Source organism: Acomys russatus, chromosome 12, assembly GCF_903995435.1.
Source record: "Acomys russatus chromosome 12, mAcoRus1.1, whole genome shotgun sequence".
Lineage (NCBI taxonomy): Eukaryota > Metazoa > Chordata > Mammalia > Rodentia > Muridae > Acomys > Acomys russatus.
The window spans coordinates 15,612,547-15,633,340 of record NC_067148.1 but is presented as its reverse complement, the minus strand read 5'-3'; the positions used below and the strand labels follow the sequence as shown (position 1 = coordinate 15,633,340).

The following is a 20,794-nucleotide window of genomic DNA, read 5'->3' as shown; positions in this document are numbered from 1 at the left end:
GAGGGAGGGAGGAATGGGAGGATACAAGGAATGGGATAACAATTGAGATGTAATATGAATAAATTAATAAAATATATTTTTTTAAAAAGAAAGAAAAATTACACTCTTGATGGTAAAGCTAGGGACTTTTGAGGTTGGGCGCCAGAATATCAAACACCATCTGTTCAGGTACCAGTATATCTAGGAATATCAAAGTCCAGCTTCAGCACCACCTGGGGAAACAGGGGGTTACCGATCTGGCAGCTGGCTGGTGATGCTGCAGACTTTCTCTGAGTGCAACTTCCCAGGCTGGAGCTGACTGTTACTGGCAATGGCTTCCACTGGTAGTGGTGGCCTGAGGGACCAGATTTAAATTGCTGGCAGAGTCCCAGTGCTTCCTTGTAGGGACTTACAGCTACCATGTAAGCAGAGGCTAGGGCTCATGGCTCCTAGCAGGGCTTCCACTGATAGTGGCAAGTATCTAAAAAAGGCAAAGTAGAGAAAAGAAACACATACACACACACACACACACTTACACACACGTACACACACACACTTACACACACACACACACACACTGGGTGGATCAAGATGTATTCCAAGAACCTTATACACATTACATATACACATACACATCTTGGATAGAAAAAAACTCCAGTGAGTTCCAAGCCAACCAGCTACTGTGCATATACACATATATACATGTAAACATTTGGCGGATGGAACAAACGCCAAAGAGCGAGTTCAAACAACTTTATTATTTCTCCCACAGCTTATATATCCCAGCAAGATCTTTCAAGCAGTACAAAAATCCCAGTGTGGTTACATTCTATTTTCTTTACGTGAATAATCGCAATGAGTATACGTGAGAAAAACATGGTCCCCAATATCCTCACATGATCAAATGTTTTACGTATCATGGGTAAGAAACAAACATGAAAAACAGGTTATCTGTAAGAACACATAGACATTTGTAACTAGGCAATTTGTTACATGTTAAAAGGGCATAAACAAGAAAGGTAATTTCTCAGCCAGCTTTTCTTTACCGGCAGGCTGCAATTTGCAGTTAAAAAGAATCAATTATCTTAAAATGTAATCTTATAAAAATCTTAAAAGAATCACAAATCTAAACTTCTATATAAAAAAAAAAACACACACACATAGCCATTTCTACTTTAAATCCTAAAGGTAATCATCTACTCATCAGTAATTTCTATTAAATCATATCAGAAAGTTGAGGGCAAAATAAGAATAAGAAATTAATCACCCTGAAATCCAGCTTCAGTGAGAGAGTACCTCAGCTGGTGCTAACTGGGGTACTGTCTTTGCTCACCAAGCTCAAAATGCCCCTGGCTTTACTATTAGCAGTGTGCTTGTACTTAACTTCCAATTGTTCCCTAAGATTTTCTGCATCAGAGCCAATAGCGAAAACATCGCTACCTAACTTTGCTAAACAATCTGTTTCCCCAAATCCTTTCTAAGGGTGGTGGTCACTACTAGCAATCTACATCTGCAGGTTCTTTTCAAGGGTGCTGGTTGAATCATTAATCTGCTCCGGCAGCAATGCCTGAAAGAGATCAAGCATTTTTACTGCAAGTACCAATGATGATGCCCAGGGAGGGGCTGGAAGCTCCCTTAGATTTCTCACACAATTCATATATTAGGAGGATTATGAGGACCACAGAAGTAACAAGCAGAGCTATGCACCATAACAGCTTCAAGTCCTCAGGACTATAGGTCTTGAGGTTATATCTTGCTGAGACACACCCACCCTAGGTTTGCTAACTGGTGGCCATAGCCTATGAGTTCTAGAGCCTTTTTGCTGTTCCACATGCTCGGCCCCCAACATGTCTGTTTCTAGGCACATGGTGGGCTGTAATGTGTCACGGCCACTCTAATAAACTAGCACAGTGATAGAATGAAGCCCCCCTCACTCTCTTTGCTCCATTTCCAAGTGGCTTTTCTTTTTTTTTTTTCTTCCCCCAAGTGGCTTTTCTTTACCAAAAGACAAAATAGAACAAAAGGAGAGAAATCTGAAATGCAAATCTAGCCACAGTAACTCCCTGAAATTTTCTTCTTACTAGCAATTTCTGAACTTCAGTTACACTTATTTTTTTAAGGGTCCAGGAAAGTATTTCTGATCAAATGCTGCTCTCAAAACTCAACCCCACTGAATCTCTATGACTGTGTCTATAAATGGAGACAAGGACTATTTACCTAAATGACATTTCCTCAACTGTCTACTGCAGAGAGAAGTAATCCAGACCTAATATTTAAAGTCACCAATACTACTATTGTGTCACAAAAGAAATCGGCGATGACAAGTAGAACTCAGTTTTTCTAAGAATTTATCAAGCTACATGGACACTGGCTAAGACGGCTCGTAGTTCATGTGCTGGCACAATGTGAGTCACAGGAATTAGGGCCTAGGTCTATTAATATAGAGGTCTGCCATTAAAATCCATGGGGAAAATAATTTCAACACTTCGTTTTGAGAATGTAACTCCAGCATAACAATTTAATCTATAGCCAATTCGAACTTAGACTTTTGGGAATTTTTAGTTAGATGTCTTCATGGTCCACTCAATGTCCCTAAACATCAAGACTCTACTGACCTTTAAACCACAAGTTCTAACCTGTGGAATCAATTTAGTATGTCCCAACTACCTTTCAGTTTAAGTAAGACAAAAACAAACAAACAACAGAATAAAAAGCAAACAGTATCATTGGTAGTAAGGGAACATATTCTTCCACAAGCTTTTGTCTCGTGTGGGTGTGGGAATGCTGAATCTTGAAGGAACACACTATTTCTTACTGTGATCCTCTGTCCAAATCCTGGCAGGAAATAGATGGTTTGGTCAAACTTGGCACTTAGAAGTTTAACAAAGAAATAATTTACAAAGGTTTGCCAGAGGCCTCAGAAATCATCATGGGTTAGTGCACAGAATAGTGGTGAGTCCCTGCGATGGTCTGGGGCCCAGGGGCATCCAAGGACACAGTTGGTACAGAGGCGACAAGCTGTGAGTGAGTAATCTGACAAGAAAGGACAGGCCCATCCCCAGTGACCTGACAGGGAAGGAGCCTCCTGACCTCTGTTCCCCTGCTGGGTCCTCTTCAATAGCTGACCTCAGTAAAAAGTCAGAGAACAAGAGCCCAGGCTGTCTAGCCCCTGCGCTGCAGACAAGACTGGAGAAAGGTGCAGACCAGGTTTTCCAGTTGCTGAGACTTCCTAGAGGCTAAAGGCCACCAATAGTCTATATATTGCTTAACTTAGTGGAATAACCTTAGTTTCTGGGCACCATCTTGCTTTTTTCCCACATCTATACTCAAATCTCTACCTGAAGCAAAGCCCTAATACTGTACCTAACAAAAGTACAAAGGACTGGCATTTTTATGAGCCAGTGATTTACGATCCCAGCCTGACCTTCACAACCCCCTTCACTTTCTCCCCTCCCCCAACACAGGGGGCTCCTTAAGGGCCCCAACCTCGCCTTGCTTATCTGGGTGCCTCCAGCCTCAGGGGTTGCGGCACACGTGTACACACTGACAACCTTTGAATTCCGAGTGTGTGAAGCTCAGAATGCCTCCTCACCAGGTCCACCCACGCCGCAGAGAGCTGTTCCATGCTTCCTTCGCCTTCTGAGCATCGAAGCTCCTTTGCTCACCTGTGTCATCTCTACTCAGCTCCACTCCTTTGGCCAGACAGAGCCAGCCTCTCCCCTCCTAAGCCCGGCTGTGTCGTCAGCTCCCCACTTTCCCAACTCTGGGGCTATCAGTACAGAAAGGTAAGTCAAGGAGACCACCCCCCCCCCCCAGAATGCCTCATTAGCTGGTCACGACAGAGGACATGTGGCTGTGAACTACCTGTCCTCACTACTGACTCCCTTAGACAAGCATGCTATGAAAATGCCCTCTTCTTGTCTACTTCTCCAAAACAAACCCAAAATCCCCACCTCTGCAGGAGGTAATACACAGCTGTAGTCTCCACACATAGAAGGCTGAGGCAGGATGACTGCAATGACTTCAAGGCCAGCCTGGCCTAGAGTGATACCCCATCTCAGAAAAAAAAAAGAAAGAAAGAATGAAAATGAAAACAAGTGCCAGCCACCCGAGACAGAGACAGGCTGCCTCCCATGCTCCTCTGGTTTCAGTCCTCTGCCCAAGTGCCCAGTCATCCCTCAATGTCCTTAGGCCCCAGAGCAAATCCTGCTCAACCCCCTTCCTCCTTTGCCCAAAGCTGAGTTCCCTCTGCCCACCACCCCTCTAGCCCTACATCACAGAGCACTCGCTGGTCACACCCCTGGCTCTGTCCTTTCTTTCCATTGCCTCCCCAGGGCTTGTATCAGCCTACATCTCAAGCACAGAATATGTTGTGTGACCCAATGTGATTTTTTTTTTCCTGACTTCTCCTGAGTCACCAAACTGACTCCTGGGTTATTACAGACAACTGCCACAGAGCATCTCCTACAAGGAGACCCAGCAGAGGCCTCGTGAATACACAGCTTTTATATGACATAGGCTTAAGAGGCGACCATTGTTCCCCCTTTGTCCTGAAGGTGGGTACCCCGGATCTCTTTGCAGAAACAGACCAGCTCCCAGGGTTGTGTAGAGGTCACCATTTCTAGGGTCATGCTTCTAGGAAAGAATAAAGACAAGACATCTGCCATACCAAGAAAAGCGTCAGAAGCCTATGGCTGGAAACTCCTCGTGGCCTTTCATTCTACTCCAAACTAGGCAACGAAACAGCTGAGCGTGGCTCTCTGTTCTTGCTGAGAGATTAGCCAAGAGCTATGGACATCCTTCAGTCACCTGGCTTCACATCAAATTGGTCCCAGGACCACCAAGGTAGTTTAACACCCTCGTCTGGAGGTAAAAAAAAAAAAAAAAAAAAAAAAAAAAAAAAAAACAGGAACGACGTAGGTTTCTCTTATCTGAACAATATTACGTGGCACTGAATCTGATAGGGGCCAAATTGAGAGTAAACCTTTTTAACCAGCCTGTCTCCTGATATCCTGCAATTGCATCACAATGCAATACAGAGTGAGAGTCCTGCAATCAGAAAGCTGGCTGAGCCCAGCAACGGGAGACAAGACCTAATTTTAGCAACCCCCCAAGACACCAATACCATGCCTTTAAAGATAAACCACAAAACTGATGAAATTCAGCATCATTTCCAAAAAAAATCAACATGAAATTAATGGCTACAATGCGTGAAAATCAAACAGTGCTCAATAGAAGAGACTGTGTTGCACCTGTCTCTTCGGGAAGAAAAAATCATTATGATGTTGCTTCACTGACATCAGAACCGCGCAGAGCAATCAGTCTCAAAAAATCTGAGAAGTGAGTCAACCTTCAGAATGGGAAACTGTTATTTAAGACAATCAGTGTGGCAGATATAATGGACCACTAAACGACTGCCTACAGCAAATGCGGATATGATGAGGCATTGAAAATAATCAAGAGAAAAGTTGCATTTAGACTTTAGGGGGAAAAATGCTACCACATATTACAATTTCAAACTTACAAACACCAGGCTGACGACAAGGTCACCCTCACTTTTACAAAAGAAAGAAATGTAAAAGTCAGTACCATTTAGCAAGCATTTTTAGTATCCGTTCTGTGCATCAGATACTGTGCTAAATGCAGGGGGAAAGGAAACAACAAGACACACTGCCTGTTCTTGACTAGGCCATAAGAGAGTATGAAAAACAAAAAGATCGCGGGTATGCAGCACAGCCTGCCTAACTACTCCACTGCGGCCAGGTACGAAATGTCCTCCACGCCCAGGACACTTGGGGCACATGCTAGTTTCACCAGCAGAAATGAAGTCTGCTACTACAAGGCCAAAGCTCAAGCCTCTAAGAATGGTCCTCACTGGGCACCAGATGGAGGGTCTGTGTGGAACTCGGACGATTGAAAGCAACAGCAGGTAGGAGACTATGCAGGCCAGCCAGCACCCACATCCTTTCACCCAGGAAGAGAAGCCCTTGCTGACATAACTTGCTGTGATTGATACCTGGGTTTCCGATTTCCTAGCAGACCATGACCAATAACAAGTGTAATCGAAGATATGTTTTACTAAATTAAATCTAAATGTGGGATGTTCTGGAGACTCGAACATGTGACAGCAATGAGGAAGATAGCAGGAAGGAGTCCTAGAAAAGAGGCTGGGGACACACCATCCCCTTCAGGATGGGCAGTATTTACCCACAGTGATGGAAAGCCTGAAGTAATGCTGAACTGCATTTAGTAGTTTAAAGGAGGTAAAAGGATAAAGGCCCTGGACAGGTAGGCAAAGTTTGACGGTCTTCATTGAAAAGCAAAGCACCATTTGAAGGCTGCCAACAGTACCACTGAGCTCATTAACTTTGTACAATAGGGTCCTCAGTGGAGAATGATAAGAGGCTTAGGAGCTGGTCGAACTAGGAGACAGAGACAGGAGATGGTTAATGGTCTGTGTTATTAACCACAAGAAGAAATGTTCAAAAGGAGTGGCTTTGGGACAAAAAGGAAAACAAATCCAAGAGGCACACTTCAAAACATCAAAGTAACACGGCAATCAACTAGCACGTGATGTAAGATAAAGGGGCAGAATTCATCATGATGTGAGGGATATCAAGGTTTCTCAAGAGTATAGGCAAGTGAACTGTGGAACCGTGGGTAGAGCAACAGGCTGAAACACAACGGCAGCAGGCAGCTTCACAGAGAAGATGGTGGACAAAGGACCTGTGCTGTGCCATCGAAGTCTAGAGGCAGGGGATGTTAAGTCTAAAATAACTTCAGATCTAGAAGCATACCTCAATGATTGATAAAACAACGGCATATAAATGAGACTGAGAACAAGCCTCGTGGGCACCAGCCCACAAGAAGATGGTGTAGGGGGCATCTAGGAAGGCAAAATTTTGTTTTCAAAATCCAAGATAATTCAAGTGGATTTTGAAAGGATGGGACTAATAGAAACTAAATAGGAACTAAAATTTATCATCAACAGGAACTGAAAACTGTCATGCTTCAGCCACCAGATCTTGACGACCATACTGAGAATAGCTTAGCTAGGGAAAGTGTAAAAAACCTATGTAAACAAACCATGTGATGCACTCTTAACATAGACATTTAATTCATTATCTAGTTATCTGAGAGTCCTTGTTTCTGTTTCATTTCCTGTTGCTGTGATGAAATACACCCTGACAAAGATAACTTAAGAGATAAAGGGTTTATTTGGCTCCCAATTCCAAGCAATACACCAGGATTGCAGGGGGGAGTCAAGATGGATGCACCTGCAGCCACCAATCTCTTTACTTACATTCCAGACCAAGTGCAGAGAGCAATGAATTACTGCACTCGTGTCTGAACTCAGCTCTCTCTGCTGTTATACAGTCCTAGGCGCCTTGCCAGGGGATGGCGGCCCACCACCACAGTTGGACAGTTCTTCCTGCTTCAATTAACATAGTCAAGATAAACAATTCCCCACAGATATTCGCGAGGGCCAAACTTGATCTGCATAATTTTTCATGGAAACTGACTCCTCCCAGGTGGTTCTATATTGTGGCTACGCCCACCATCAAAAGGAAGCTTCATAGTCCCCGACTTTAGCAAAAAATTAATAGTTTATGCTGGTCAGGTTGGGTAACTGAAACCATTCAGATCCCTCAGGGCAGTCCCCACGGTCATTCGCTACCTGCCCAAGTTGGTTGTGCAATAACTTCTTCCATGGCCTTCCCTCAACCACTGGGCTGCCTCTGCTTTGAATCCCCATCTTCCTTCCGAGCAACGTCAATATCTTCCCTTTCGACGAGCATTCCTCAGCTATCTTGTTTCTCAGAAGACAAATCTGGCTGCAAAGCTTATAAATTGATCCTCACTTCTCTTGATCTTCACAACTCTGTTCATCATCCGTTGTGACAACAGTCTGATGGAGCATGTGTGCTGGTACTTAGCTCCTAGTGCAATTCTCTCTCTCTCTTGATTCGAGGGCTAGATCTATGATTTGCTTTAACTAATGGATTAAAGCATTAGAAATAAGACTATGCCTATTGATGGCCTATATTTTATGAATACTCTTTTGTCTTCTTTGTAGCCTTCCGTTGCGTTTTTGCTATATACATCTTAAGAAGAAACTTGTAAGAAGAATAAGGTCCTGAGAATAACTACATAGAAAAATACAAGAAACTCATCAGGTGGCAAGAACCAAGGCCCAAGACATATGCAGCTAGGCAGGTGATATAGCCAGCTAGTCAGTCTACTTAGCCGAAACAATTAACCACATGAATGAAAACACAATCCTGAATACCCAAGACCTAGAAAATAATCACACCAAAGCTTTGTTATGTGCTTGGTCCAAATTCTTAACCTGTCAAATTATGTTTTGAGGTATCTGGGCATATATGTTTTGAGTACTGGTAATAAGGCAGGAGATAACTGCAATGGATAGGAACAGATACATGATTAAAAACAATAAATAAAACAGCAGTTATAAACAGCTTGCTATGTACCTGTTCTTCTAAGAGATAAGAGGGCCAGCAATGAACTAAATAGACAAAGGACTCTATTTGTTAAACTGAATACTTTATTGCATGTGGATAATGCATTTGGTTCAATTGAGGGTTTTTTAATAGATCCAAAGGGAAAGTGTGTGTGTGTGTAAGAAAGAGACAAAGAGAGAAAAACAGAGAGGGGGTGTTGGAGGGGTTATAATTATGAATGGGATAGTCAAGAAGGCCTTCAGTAGAAGAAAATAATAATGAAAGATGGAAAGAATGCAGAGGTAAACAGATGTATAGTGAGGAGAAAATATTTTAGAGAAAGCAGCACTTGAGGTGGAAGTCGGCCTGGAATGCTTGCTCATATGCTGACAGAGCAGTGTAGCTGGGGCACAGTAACACACAGATGGAGGACAGAGGAGGGCGATGGAGAAGCACGAGATTTTATGTCTGAGTCCACAGAACAACCAGGTTCCAGGATCCACAAGGAGGATTTGCACTCCACATGCTATCATGCACATGCTTAAGATTTGTCAGTGAAGAACACAGAGAAAACTAAGCAAAAGAAAAAGGCCATGGGTAAGAAGTCAAGAGGAGCCCAGGAGCAAGCTGCAAAGGTCCTCCAGTGGAGATGATGTGCCTTCAGTTCTGAGCACAGACGTATATAGTGCTGCCTACCAATGACCCTCGTTACTCAAGCTCTATTGAAGGCTGGTCATAAAGACACCTTCTGCTTACACCTAAAAAAATAAAGAGTAGGCATTCTGCACAAGCCATGTGTTTTACATAATCTTGCCCAGTAAGTCATTTTTGTGGGAAATAGCTGGGACACTCCACATATCTAAGGACCTACATATAATTTAAAGGACAGGTTTGCAAGCAAGACTTTCTGAGAACAGCAATCTCACACCTACTGTGCTAGGAGTTTTCTTCTGCATTGATATCCAGGTCACATAGCACTCTATAGGTTGCCTGAGACACATGGAAGCCATTAATGAAACTGGAATAGAAAAATGGCACAATCTGATAAGATTATAAATGACCACCTTAGCTTTAGAGTGAAGAGGGTGCTATAGCAGTGACATGGCAAACAAAAATAGGAAAAATAAAATATAAGGGTTGGAGTAATAGCTCAGCTGATAAAGCACTTGCCAGAGGAGCATGAGAATCTGAGTTTGATCCTGAGCACCCACATAAAAAGGTACATGTGGTGATGTATGCTTGTAATGGCAGTGCAAGACTGGGCAGAGACAGGAAGCCCATTGGTCAGCAAGCCCCAGGGTGAAAAGCATTATCTAAAAAGATAAAGTGGACAGATCCTGATGAAACACATACACACACACACACACACACACACACACACACACACACACACACATATAAAGCAAGTACCAGTGTGCTAAAAGAAAGATGAAAACTGGAGATCAGTATTCTATAATACCAAAGTCAAAAGAACTTGCAGGTTGGCTATGGGTCACCAGAGGGCTGGGGTCATGAGAGGAAAGGAACCATCGAGGAAGACAGTTTCTGACTGGCATAGCTGGAAAGGTGATACGGCCCTTTAACAACTGGGTTAGGCTACAGAAGAGATGGGCGTGAACCGGGAGTCAGCCTGTGGCATGCTTTCAGTGTGTGATATTACTTGACATCCAAGTTAAAAAAAAGTATCAAAATGGCAGGTGCATAAGGACTTGGGAGATCAGAAGAGAGGTTGAGAGTGGAGCCATGTGACTGGAAGGCCTCATTATGGGATAAGCAGAGAAACAGGGGGAGTTGTACCAGCTGAGTCCTGTAGCCAACTGAGCTTAACAGGAAGAAGAGAGGGAAGGCCAAGAGATTGAGAATAGCCAAGAAGGTAAAGAATAAGAAGAACACGGGATATCGGAAGTAGGTACTTAACACATTCAATGCTAGTAGCAGTTGGGAAGACCTAACTTTCGGTGAAAATGATGCAAGTATGTTGTTCATTGCTTCTTCCTGTCCCTGTGTTACCTGTCGCATGAAACAGAGGGTGCGCGTCTTCAGGCTGCTGTACCGAAGATAAACTGAGGCAGTACTTAACTTTCTCCTCAAACAACCTGGCATTTGCTTAGTGCCTGCATGGAAGATTTAAATTTTAAAACTGTCTCTACCACGTCGGATTACCCAAGAGTAGGTGATGATAACTTCCTGACAGTAGAATGCTCATCAGAACAGAGCGGCGACATCTGTAAGAACGGTAAGGTTTGGACACTTGCCTTCTGAGCTGTAGGCAGTGGTCTCCAAAATGGGACAACATCAGAGCAACTGGAACCTGAGCTGTCCACTCAGGTAGGCCACAGGAGGCCACTGAATGTTGCCAAAATGAAAATTCTCTGTCTTGGTTGCCTAACTATAAAGCAAGTATTTCACAGACATACAGCCCTAGAAAGGCCCATTAGACACAAATATACAACGTCCACCACCCCTAAAATTTCTACTGGACTGTCCTGCTTTAGACAAGGGAAGCCTGAGCCTCTAATTGCCAACAGATTCTGAAATGCTAACTACCAATCCCTGTGGAAAACAGTCTCATAAACAGCTGACAACTTTGCCATTTGCCCAAGCTCCTAACGGGGAAATCTATGGCACAGAAAGCCTGGGAATGAATACTTCACTGCTTGAGCCTTCCAAGCTCAGCACAGGATGCTCCAAACTGGGGGTGTGACTCCCAGTCACGCACAGTGATTACATGAACATTAGTGAACTAAATGGTGGGCCAGAGCCCCGTCCACCAGCCCTGCGGAGGATCTGTGCAGCTTGCTCCTAGGCTCCTCTTGACTTTTTATCCACAAACTTTTTCTTTTGCTAATTTTGCTCTGTGTTCTTAACTGACAAATCAGAAGCACATGCGTCAAAATTCTTACACAATTAGAAAATATATCCCTAAGATGTCCTATTACAGAAGTCCCATGAGGCCTGTTTGCAATACGTTACCTGCCCAACAGTGGGACCTAAACTAAGCTGGAGCACGTGTCTTGCTGCTGAGTCCTCCTCTCTGGGTGCTGTGATAAGCACCTAGTCGGCATATCAGAGAAGTAGAGATCTGACGAGAAGTTAAAAGCCACATGTGAATCAGGCCCAGCCAATTAAAAGGTGCTTTAGAAATTCAGGCTGAGACTAAGAACCAAGAACCATAAGACCAATTCAGGCAAAAAAGGCACCAAAGGCTGCAAAGTTTCAAAATTCAAGAATTCTAGCTACTCCTCTCAGCTGGTCACACAGCGTCACTGCAGGCCTCAATTACTGTACAAGTTCGCTCAGAGCCTGACGCCACAGTTCATCAGAGGGTGGAGTTCATCTTAATCCATTTCTAGCTCCGGGAAACTGTTAACTTGGAGAACAAATTATTCAAGCCGTCTTGTATGCAGAAAAAGAAAATTACTTTTGAAAAGCCTACTGTTTTCCTTGCCCTCCAAGGTCGCTCATGTATGCAATGAGACCTGCACGTCCACTTTCAAAAGATCCCACCATGCTCGACTCTCCAGCTACTTCATTCAGCTCCTCGAAACCCACGACTCCTGGCCCTTGCTCGCAGCTGTTCCCTTTTTTCAGCTCAACTCACGCAACTCACCAAGCATATGCACGTATTTTCGCCCTAAGAACTTGAGGGTCTTCTATGAGGAGAAATTATTCCGGGTGGAAACTGAAGGAGAGTTGCCTTGGCATAGTTAAAAATGATCTGTAGATATTGTAACACGGCGTTGCCATCGAATGAGCTTAACAGTCAAGTTAAGTTCACCAGTGCGGAGAATTTAGTGATAGGTTTAGTCTGGGCTTTGGAATCACGTGGTGGGGGGCACGCTCTTCATAATACCTGTGCCCAAGGTCCATACCATACTCAATTGATCAAACTCTTAGCAAAAGAGATTCAGATACCTGTACTATTTGAAATGCTAAATGCAAAAATCAGAGGTGGTACTCAGCCAGGGTCGACAGCAGGGTCCACTTTGCAGGTTACAGGGTTCAATTATCTATTCACCTGTGACATGTAATTTTGGTGATAAATTTGGCTAATTACTCGGTAACCCATACCTTGACTACTTACGGAGACAATCGCCTCTACTAACTACCTCACTAAATTGGATTTAGTGCCCAAGACACTGATATAGTACCAGGATCCAAAGATAAGCCATCCCATAATTCTGGCCCCTCCATCAATTCACCTTTGAAGTGGAATCCGTCCAGTAGAAATAGGAAGCTCCAGCCCCAGAGTTCAGAGCATAATTAGAGCTTTCCCCAGAGCTCCGCCTGCTCCTTCAGCACCTCACCTACTTCTGCCCTTATCGTATGTTGACTCAGCTGGTTCCAACATGCCACGGATTCCAGCTTTCTCTGCTTATTCTCGGCAGGTGGTTGCCCCTTCTGTGACGCCGCCGGGAACAAAATCTACAAGAGCCTCCTTGGGCTCCACTCACCCTGCAGCCCTTAGAAACTACAACTTCCATCCTGTCTTGAAGCCTTTCTGCAATCTAGATTGTTCAGGACTCTGGAAGACACAGACACCTGTCACTCAGGTTCCCACCAAGTGTCTTTTCCACTGCACCTCCCTCCACCTGAGTGTGTGAAGGATACTGCCCTTTTTTGTTGTTTGTTTGGTTGTCACGAGGCTGAGGAGTATCTTTCACAGATGCTCTGCAACCTCAGTAGCATATGCTTCAGAAACAAGACTTCTCCCTACAACATGTGTACTTGTACCATAAAAGATACAATGGAGAAGATTGTGACTACTATGCTGCAGCTAAGGGTGTAGTTCAATGGTTGTGCATGAAACCCTGGGTCCCATCTGCTGTGTCAGAAAACAAAATGATGCTTTCTTGATGCCTTGTTGTAGTAGCTAACAAAGAAAATCTTTAAAAAAAAAAAAAAAACTGAAAACGCTGAGTACATGATGACATAGAAGGATATGTGGCTGAGAGTAAAGACCAAGAAACAGCTCAATCCCACAATTTACTAGTAATCTCTATCTCATGCGTATCAATTGGTAAAATAGGGAACTCTAATTCTTAGTGTTGTGGGGGAGAAGTCAGGTAACATATAAGCTATTGGCGTAGTATCTTCACGGAGTAAGCTTGGTACATGGTAGCTGTCATTATTATTGGGCTTACGCAATGCTACCCATAAAATCGAGTACGTTAAATCTCTCTTCCTGGTTTATAGAAAGTGAATTCATTACAAATTGTTGTACAAGTTGTATTTTGACATTTCTGGTCTCCTTCCATTATTTTTTTAATACAATGGATAAAAGCCTGAAATTTTTCAGAGTGTTTCTTGACATTTTAAGTTACATTAGGAACACTAATTATTAGTTAAGTCTTATGCTTATAAAATCCCTTAAAATGAAAGTAGAGGACAGGGATGTTTAGAGAAGAAGAAAACATCATTTTCCACATAAATTGAAACTTTTAAAACTCAAAAATGAGAGATTTCATAAGCTTTGGGTGACCTTTAAATGTCACATTCACTAATATATAAATGCAAACACAGAAAAATGTCTGGCAGTAAGAGTAACCTGATCGATGAGATTACACTGAGTTCTGTGGTATAAATTATACTTCTGGTTCAGAGTAGCAATAGCTTTTAACACCTTTTAAGATCTAACTACAACCCATTAAAGATCAGTGGTTACTTTTTAATGATTATTTACATGCTTGTAGCCAACACCTGTACATTATATTTCTAAACTTATAGTAAATTCCTAAATATATAAGATTTGAGGACATGCATCACTACTAATGAGTTAAAACGTAACTTTATCATCCCAGTAAACAACTCTTCATTGAAATCTAATAATTTTTGCAGATTACATTGTTACTGCTGACCTCAATTGATTTCCATAAACCAGTGAAATATGATTTCAAAGAAACAGTTTACTTGGCCAAATCTTAATTTTTAACTGGATTGTGTGATATAAACAGTACACCAGCAAACCAAAACAAAACCCTCATTAGGTTAGATTCATACAGGGCTTTTCCTCTACTTCAAGTCCATCGTAAGAATTCAGATTTAGGAAGTATATGTACTTCATTAAGACTTTTCATTCTAGCTGGGCGTTGTAGAGGCAGGCAGATAGCTGTGAGTTCGAGGCCAGCCTGGTCTACAAAGTGAATCTAGGACAGCCAAGGCTGCACAGAGAGACCCTGTGTCAAAAAAAAAAAAAAAAAAAGACTTTTAATTCTACTCTCTTTCAATTCCTGCTTGGTTTTTGTTTGTTTGTTTGTTTGCTTGTTTGTTTTTGGTTGTGGTTTTTTTTTTTTAAGGTGTGTGTTGGGGGTTGTACACCCACAGAGGCACATATGAGCACAGATCCTTTTGGGCTGGCTCCTTTTTTTGTTTGTTTGTTTTTATTTACTGAAACAGGGTTTCTCTGTGTAGCCTTGGCTGTCTTGGACTCACTTCGTAAACCAGGCTGAGGACTGGCTCCCTTTACAGTTGGATTTACAGGTAGTTACGAGCCGCAAGATGCGGGTGCTGGGAATCAAACTCCGGTCCTCTATGTGAACAGTATGTACCCTCAATGGCTGAGCCACCTCTCTAGCCTCTGACCTCCAGTACTTGACTGTTCAAAGTTATACAAAGAAGTCCTTCTTCTGTACAGTAATTCTTAGGGGAAGCATAGAAATCACAGGCACTCCTTGCATCTCTAAGCCGGCCAAGTGGGTAAGAGCTCTCGCCACCAAACCTGAAGGCCTACATGGCTTCTCATCCACAGCAGGAAGAGGGAACCAAGCTGGGTGGTCTCTAACCTCCACAGCAGTATTTGTGAACCCTCCGTACACACATCAAATAAATATATGTAATTTAAAATTTTAAACTATGTACTTAGAAAAAAGCAAGTGATTTCTATTCTTTGGGTAACATACATGACATTAAAATAAATCAAAATTACAGTTTTTCATCTCAAGATTGAAGCAACTTGTTGACTATAGTTTACAACATATTATGAGAACAAATATTAGAAGAACTGTTGTCTCCTAAAACAAGAGTTTGTGGCTTATCTGTTTGAGGCTGTAGTTGAAACAAACAAAACAGGCCATTTTAATTTGAAAAAAATAAAAATAAACTTAAAGGTGCTTTTCAGAACATTCCTTTAGAGGTTTCATACAAGAAAACAGAAGCCACAAAAGTCACCCCAACACCTGTGATAAGAGTGTTGGAGTCCTGCCACTTAATATGCTAACTGTTGACTTTTCTTGTCCCTGAGCCTCAGAACTGTGTGGGTCATCCTTCTTATGTCGGTAGTAAGCCAGGACCTGACATAAGCCATAGCTCATAGAAACTGTGGCACCTAGCTGAAAAAACAAACAAAACAAAACAAAACAAAACAAAAAACAAAAACCTGCTCCAGTGCAGTGGCTGGTATAAGCTACTGCATCCCCACCTCCTCCCGCCCAGGTTACCAGGAGAGCTTCCACTAGGCTGAGAACTCTAAAACCTCCAATAGCTACAACTTTGAAGGTGTTTCTTGAGCCAATCAATGCCCTAACTTCAAGGTACCTCATTGGGGCGGGACTTAATGGGTCAGAAATCACACTTCAGAGGAGCCCCCACGAGTTACACCACGGTGTCCCTGCAACAGTAGGTCCGAGAGCCCCGCTACGCAAAACACCTGAGGCTGTCTTGCAGAAAAGACTGGGTGTGTGGACTTGGAAGTAGGCCTCATATGGCGGGGGGTGGGGTGGGGTGTAAGGACCCCTCAATGAGTGGGGGATGCCGCCGTTCCTCTCGGGGCTCTGAGTTGTGGCCAGGCTGGGTTCCTCGGGTCCCTTAAATTAGCAGCGGGCAAAAGTTGTGGCTGCAGGCTGCGCTCACCAGCCCCGCGGAGGTGCTCTGAGCCCTAAGAAAAAGTGCCACCTGGTCCAGGGCGCCCGGCAGGTGCGTGACCTAGGGCTCTTACTAAGTGAGCCCCGCCGCAGTCGCGCCCCTTTCCCCGCGCCCTGAGCGCCCCTCACCTGGTCCCGGGTCTTCAGGTACCGCTGCAGCGCCTGCTGGGTAAGCTCGCCGACGCGCAGCTGCCCATCCTTGCAGGGCACCACGATGCCCGTCCGGCCGAAGCACACTGTCACTTTCATCCTGGCCCTGGGCTCCCGCGCGGGGGGCCGGCCGAACAGGTGCCTGGGCCCCAGGGGCGCAGCCCCTCAGTAAGGGGACGTGGGGGCGGACTCGGCGTTGTCACTCGCGTGGCTCCGGGGCCGGGACCCGCGACTGCTCCCCCCCACCCCACCCCCAGAAACCCCACGGGAGGCCGAGGGCGGGAAGAGGGTGCTGGCGGGGACGCGGCGGGTCGGCCGGGCACAGGCGGAGGCTCCACGCGCCAAAGTGAAACTGCGGGCGCGGCCAGGCCGGGCCCTGCCTCTGGCGGTGGCCCTGGCGACTGTAGCAGGGCCGGCCCCAGGCCCCGGGCTGGAGTGGGCGGCGGCGGCGGCGGCGCGCGGGGCCGGAGTTGGGAGGAAACTTTTGCGCCGGCTCCCAACTCCTCCAACGCGCGCGGCGCTCTGGGTTCCCTCGGCCCGAGGGCCAGCCTGGGCCGGGCTCTTAAAGGGGCCGCGGCGCTCACGCGGCCGCGGCTTGCCCGGAATTAACTAGACCTTGGGTAGTAAGTAGCCTGTTACCCGCCCTTGGTTCTCTCCCTCTCTCACACGTACACGGAGCTCTCGGGGGATTGTAACGGGACCTGGGAGCTACCACAGGGGGATTGAAACCGGATCTCATAAAGCACGCTTGGAACAGATAGGAAATTGGCAGAGCAGCTCCCTTAAAATGAGAGTTAGAGGGAGGTTCAAGGGACACTCCAAGCAGGTGCTTCTTGCCACGCCTTCTAAAATACCCGGAGTGGTAGCTTTCAAGCTTTGAGCAGTAGAGACTGCCCGGAAGGCAGAGCTTCTTAGCTACCTCTGGGGTCCCAAGAGAGCTAAGCTGAATGGAACTTTAAGGACACAGTGCAGGTGCCAAGTGGTCCACTAAAATCACACCCAAAGTTCAAATATGATAGGGTGCAGAAGTTTACACTTTCCCTTTGGAAGGGTGACCCCCTTTGTGCATTTGATGAAGAAAAGGACACTCTTGAGTCATGATCTTGCAGATGCTTATCCTTGAACAAGATTTGGGGAGGGCCTTTGGTCAACAAGTAACATCTGTATCCTTAATTTAAATACACACACACACACACACACACACCATACACACACCTTGTACAAAAAGAACGGTGCTTGGCCTAATGGGTGTGGTTCTGTGGTAGAAATTTTTCCTCCAGCCATGGATTTGATCCTCAGCAGTGAAAGATTCAAAAAACAAAAACGGATTGGTACCCAAAGACTGAACAGGCCCTGGGGTCCTCCTGTTTTCTAGCCATTCCGTGCATCTAATAAGTTTCCCCCAGGGGATCCTCCATTTTCTACCAGAATTGCTCCTATGCCGACTTGTATTGAGCTTGAATTGCTTGAGCCGGTATGGGTGATGCACAGTGTTAAATTAATGGATTTTGGACTTCTGATCGATGAGTTTAAAATGAGTGAAAGCTCGTTTATACGTTTAATATGCTTTGATTGCGTTCCACGTAAGCACCTTGTACAAGGGCAATGGCCACAAAGAGGGTCATGTAAACTGAGTCAACTTGAAGAAAACGCACAGTAGACAGACAGTCCAGACAGACAGGCAGCAAATCCAGAAGACTGACTTCAGTTAAACCAAAGACAGACTCATTTTTGCCCCCCCCCCAAAAAAAATCCATTGAGCATCCTGAGGAGGCAAGGTTGGAGACAGGATCAAAAGTGTTTCTTTGGGGACCGTCTCCAGCTATTAACTGCATTGCTAATAATGTCTCCATTCACAATGACGTGGACTCCCGGGGAGCCCTCTGCTATGGCTTCCACAGGAAGTAGTAAGATCAAACAAATACAAAATGTGGGTCATCAGTGAGTGATCCTCACTGTAGGTACCTGGGATTATATGGATGTGTAGAAAGGTGCAGAGCAAGATCCTCAGCTGATGAAACAAGCGCATGTCCCATCGGGCTCCCCAATCCTGTGCTGAAGCCTGTCACCAAACTGGGCTCCCACCCAGACCGAGACTAGTGTTTGTTCATCTTTCCATCACAAACTTCTTTGCAGCCTACTATAAGTTCTCCTCTGGTACCCACCTTCCCCAGGTCAGCTATGAAGAGCTCGCAGGCTCAGGCCCCCATCCCACTCACAGGAAGATTAGCATCAGGTCTTGTGGAATGCGGCACAGTTCATGGCTATGCTAGATAACAGAAGCCCGCAGCTAGACTCTGATGTGAGCAATGCCCGCTCACCACCCAGTGAACTTTCATGACCCCAGACTGGTAATTGGGAATAGGGTTTAGTGTTTATATTTCATGTTTACTAAATAACCATGTTTAATTTGCTTCTCAGCCTCCTCGAAGCACACGTAGAAACAATTCATCATATATTAAGAGGAGCAGCACAGTCATCCATGCCCTGCAAACACCTAAATCAATATTTCATGCCCTGAGGGACTTCCTAGGCAGAAGACAATAAATAATTTGCCTTGATTGAGTAACGCTGGAGGAGTCTAGACCCAGGTTCCATTGTCTTGTTTTTGCCCGCTGGATGGATTAACATTGCCTGTGGTGTGATATTTTCCCATTTGTTTTCCAATACTTTAGTAGGCAATCACACTGACCACTGTTATTGAACTGGCTAGCCTTGTGAAATGTATGGTGGAAATGTCAGGTGCTATAACGTGTACATTGACTAAACAATTGCTAATCTATAGTTGACCAGTAATGCATCTTTTTTTTGTTTTGTTTTGTTTTGTTTTTCAAGACAGGGTTTCTCTTGTAGTCCTGGTTGTCCTGGACTCTCTTTGTAGACAAGGCTGGCCTTGAACTCACAGAGATCCACCTACCTCTGCCTCTTTGGTGCTGGGATTAAAGATGTGTGCCACCACGACAGGCCCCCCATCTCAATTTTTTTTTTATTCTACTAAAATAAAAAGTGTTTTTTTGCTTTCAGGGAATCAGTTATAGCAGTCAATATTTATCATAGAAAACTTGTTGAGTTGGAGATAATCTTACTTTTGAGATCCTGGAGAATTGTTATAGTCAATTAAAATGGGTACAGTGTCACGTAGATCCTCTGTCTTAGCTGTGGTGGATAATGCTATAGGATTCATAGAAGTGCAGTTTTCAGTTTCTGGACTTGGAGCCCGTGAATATTTGTCAAGTAGGGTGGTAGGTGCCAATAGGAGTGTGTGGAAATCCCACTTTTCATCAGTTGAGGTTTTCCATAGTGGCTGCATTGGTTTTCTTTCCCTGATGGGTTATACAGCGTTTCCACTCCCTTACATCCTCACCAACACTGATGTCTTCTGTTGTTGATGTAACCATTTTTCCTGAATTGAGGTCCTTTAGATTTGTGTTACTAATAACAAGCAAGGCTGAATTTCTTTCATGCACATGTTAGCTGAATAGCGCCTCCTGAGAGACATCTGTTGATGTCTGCCATCCATTTTTACTGGGGTCTTGGGGCTGTTATGGCCATTGATGATTTGTTTTTTCAGTTCCTCATAAACGCTGTGTATCATTAGCTCCTAGAGAGAGAATGTTTGTAACATTGCCTACTGCCTTGTAGTAGTGTCTTCACTCTGATGCCTGCTGTGCCGTAGCTTTCTAATTATATGGAATTCATGTGTCTAGCCTGCTTCATACCTGCGCTTTTGAGATCTTATCCAAGTAAACCCCTCCAGTTCCAATATCATAAAGCACATCCTTTTTTTTTTTTTTTTTTTTCAGTTTTTTTGTTTGTTTGGTTTTGGTCTAGTTGTTTTATGGTTCTTTAGCACAAAACCATTTTAAATTGATTTTTTTTTTAAAACAGGTAGAAAGACAGATCTAGTTTTACCTTTCTGCCCATGAACATCTACCATTGCCAGCACTGTTTATTGACGCTACTCAATGACACTGTTTACTGTCCTTTGCCAATGCCTGATCTTAGCACTGTTGTCACAACTAAGTTGGCCATGCCTGACTGAGTTTTACTTCTTGGCTCGCCATTGTGTTGCATTGGTCTACTTGTCTGTTTTTAGGTGGGTAGCCTGCAGTTGGGTTATTCTCCGTAGTATGGATATCTTGACGGTATTTATTCTTCTAACACAAAAACACGGGCTGCCTTTCTGCTTTTGGATGTGTGCATCCTCTCCGGACTCCGTCATCTCAATCGTTTTCTCATGGAGGGCTTTTCCCTTTCTGACTAAGTGAATTCTACATAATCTTTTGCCACTGTTCTCAACTGAATTACTCTCTTGACTTCTGTTGCTGGTTTATAAAAACGATG

At 44.3% G+C, this 20,794-nt stretch overlaps 1 protein-coding gene across 1 annotated transcript in view; it reads right to left on the bottom strand.

The window, feature by feature from the left end:
- The window catches only part of Pard3b (par-3 family cell polarity regulator beta), a 979,071-nt gene extending 962,167 nt beyond the window's left edge, over positions 1-16,904 (bottom strand). Inside the window, exon 1 of the mRNA XM_051153919.1 lies at positions 16,430-16,904. Coding sequence (XP_051009876.1) covers positions 16,430-16,549 — 120 coding nt within the window. The 5' untranslated portion in view covers positions 16,550-16,904. The remainder of the gene's footprint in view (positions 1-16,429) is intronic.
- Between the last annotated feature and the right edge of the window lie 3,890 nt (positions 16,905-20,794).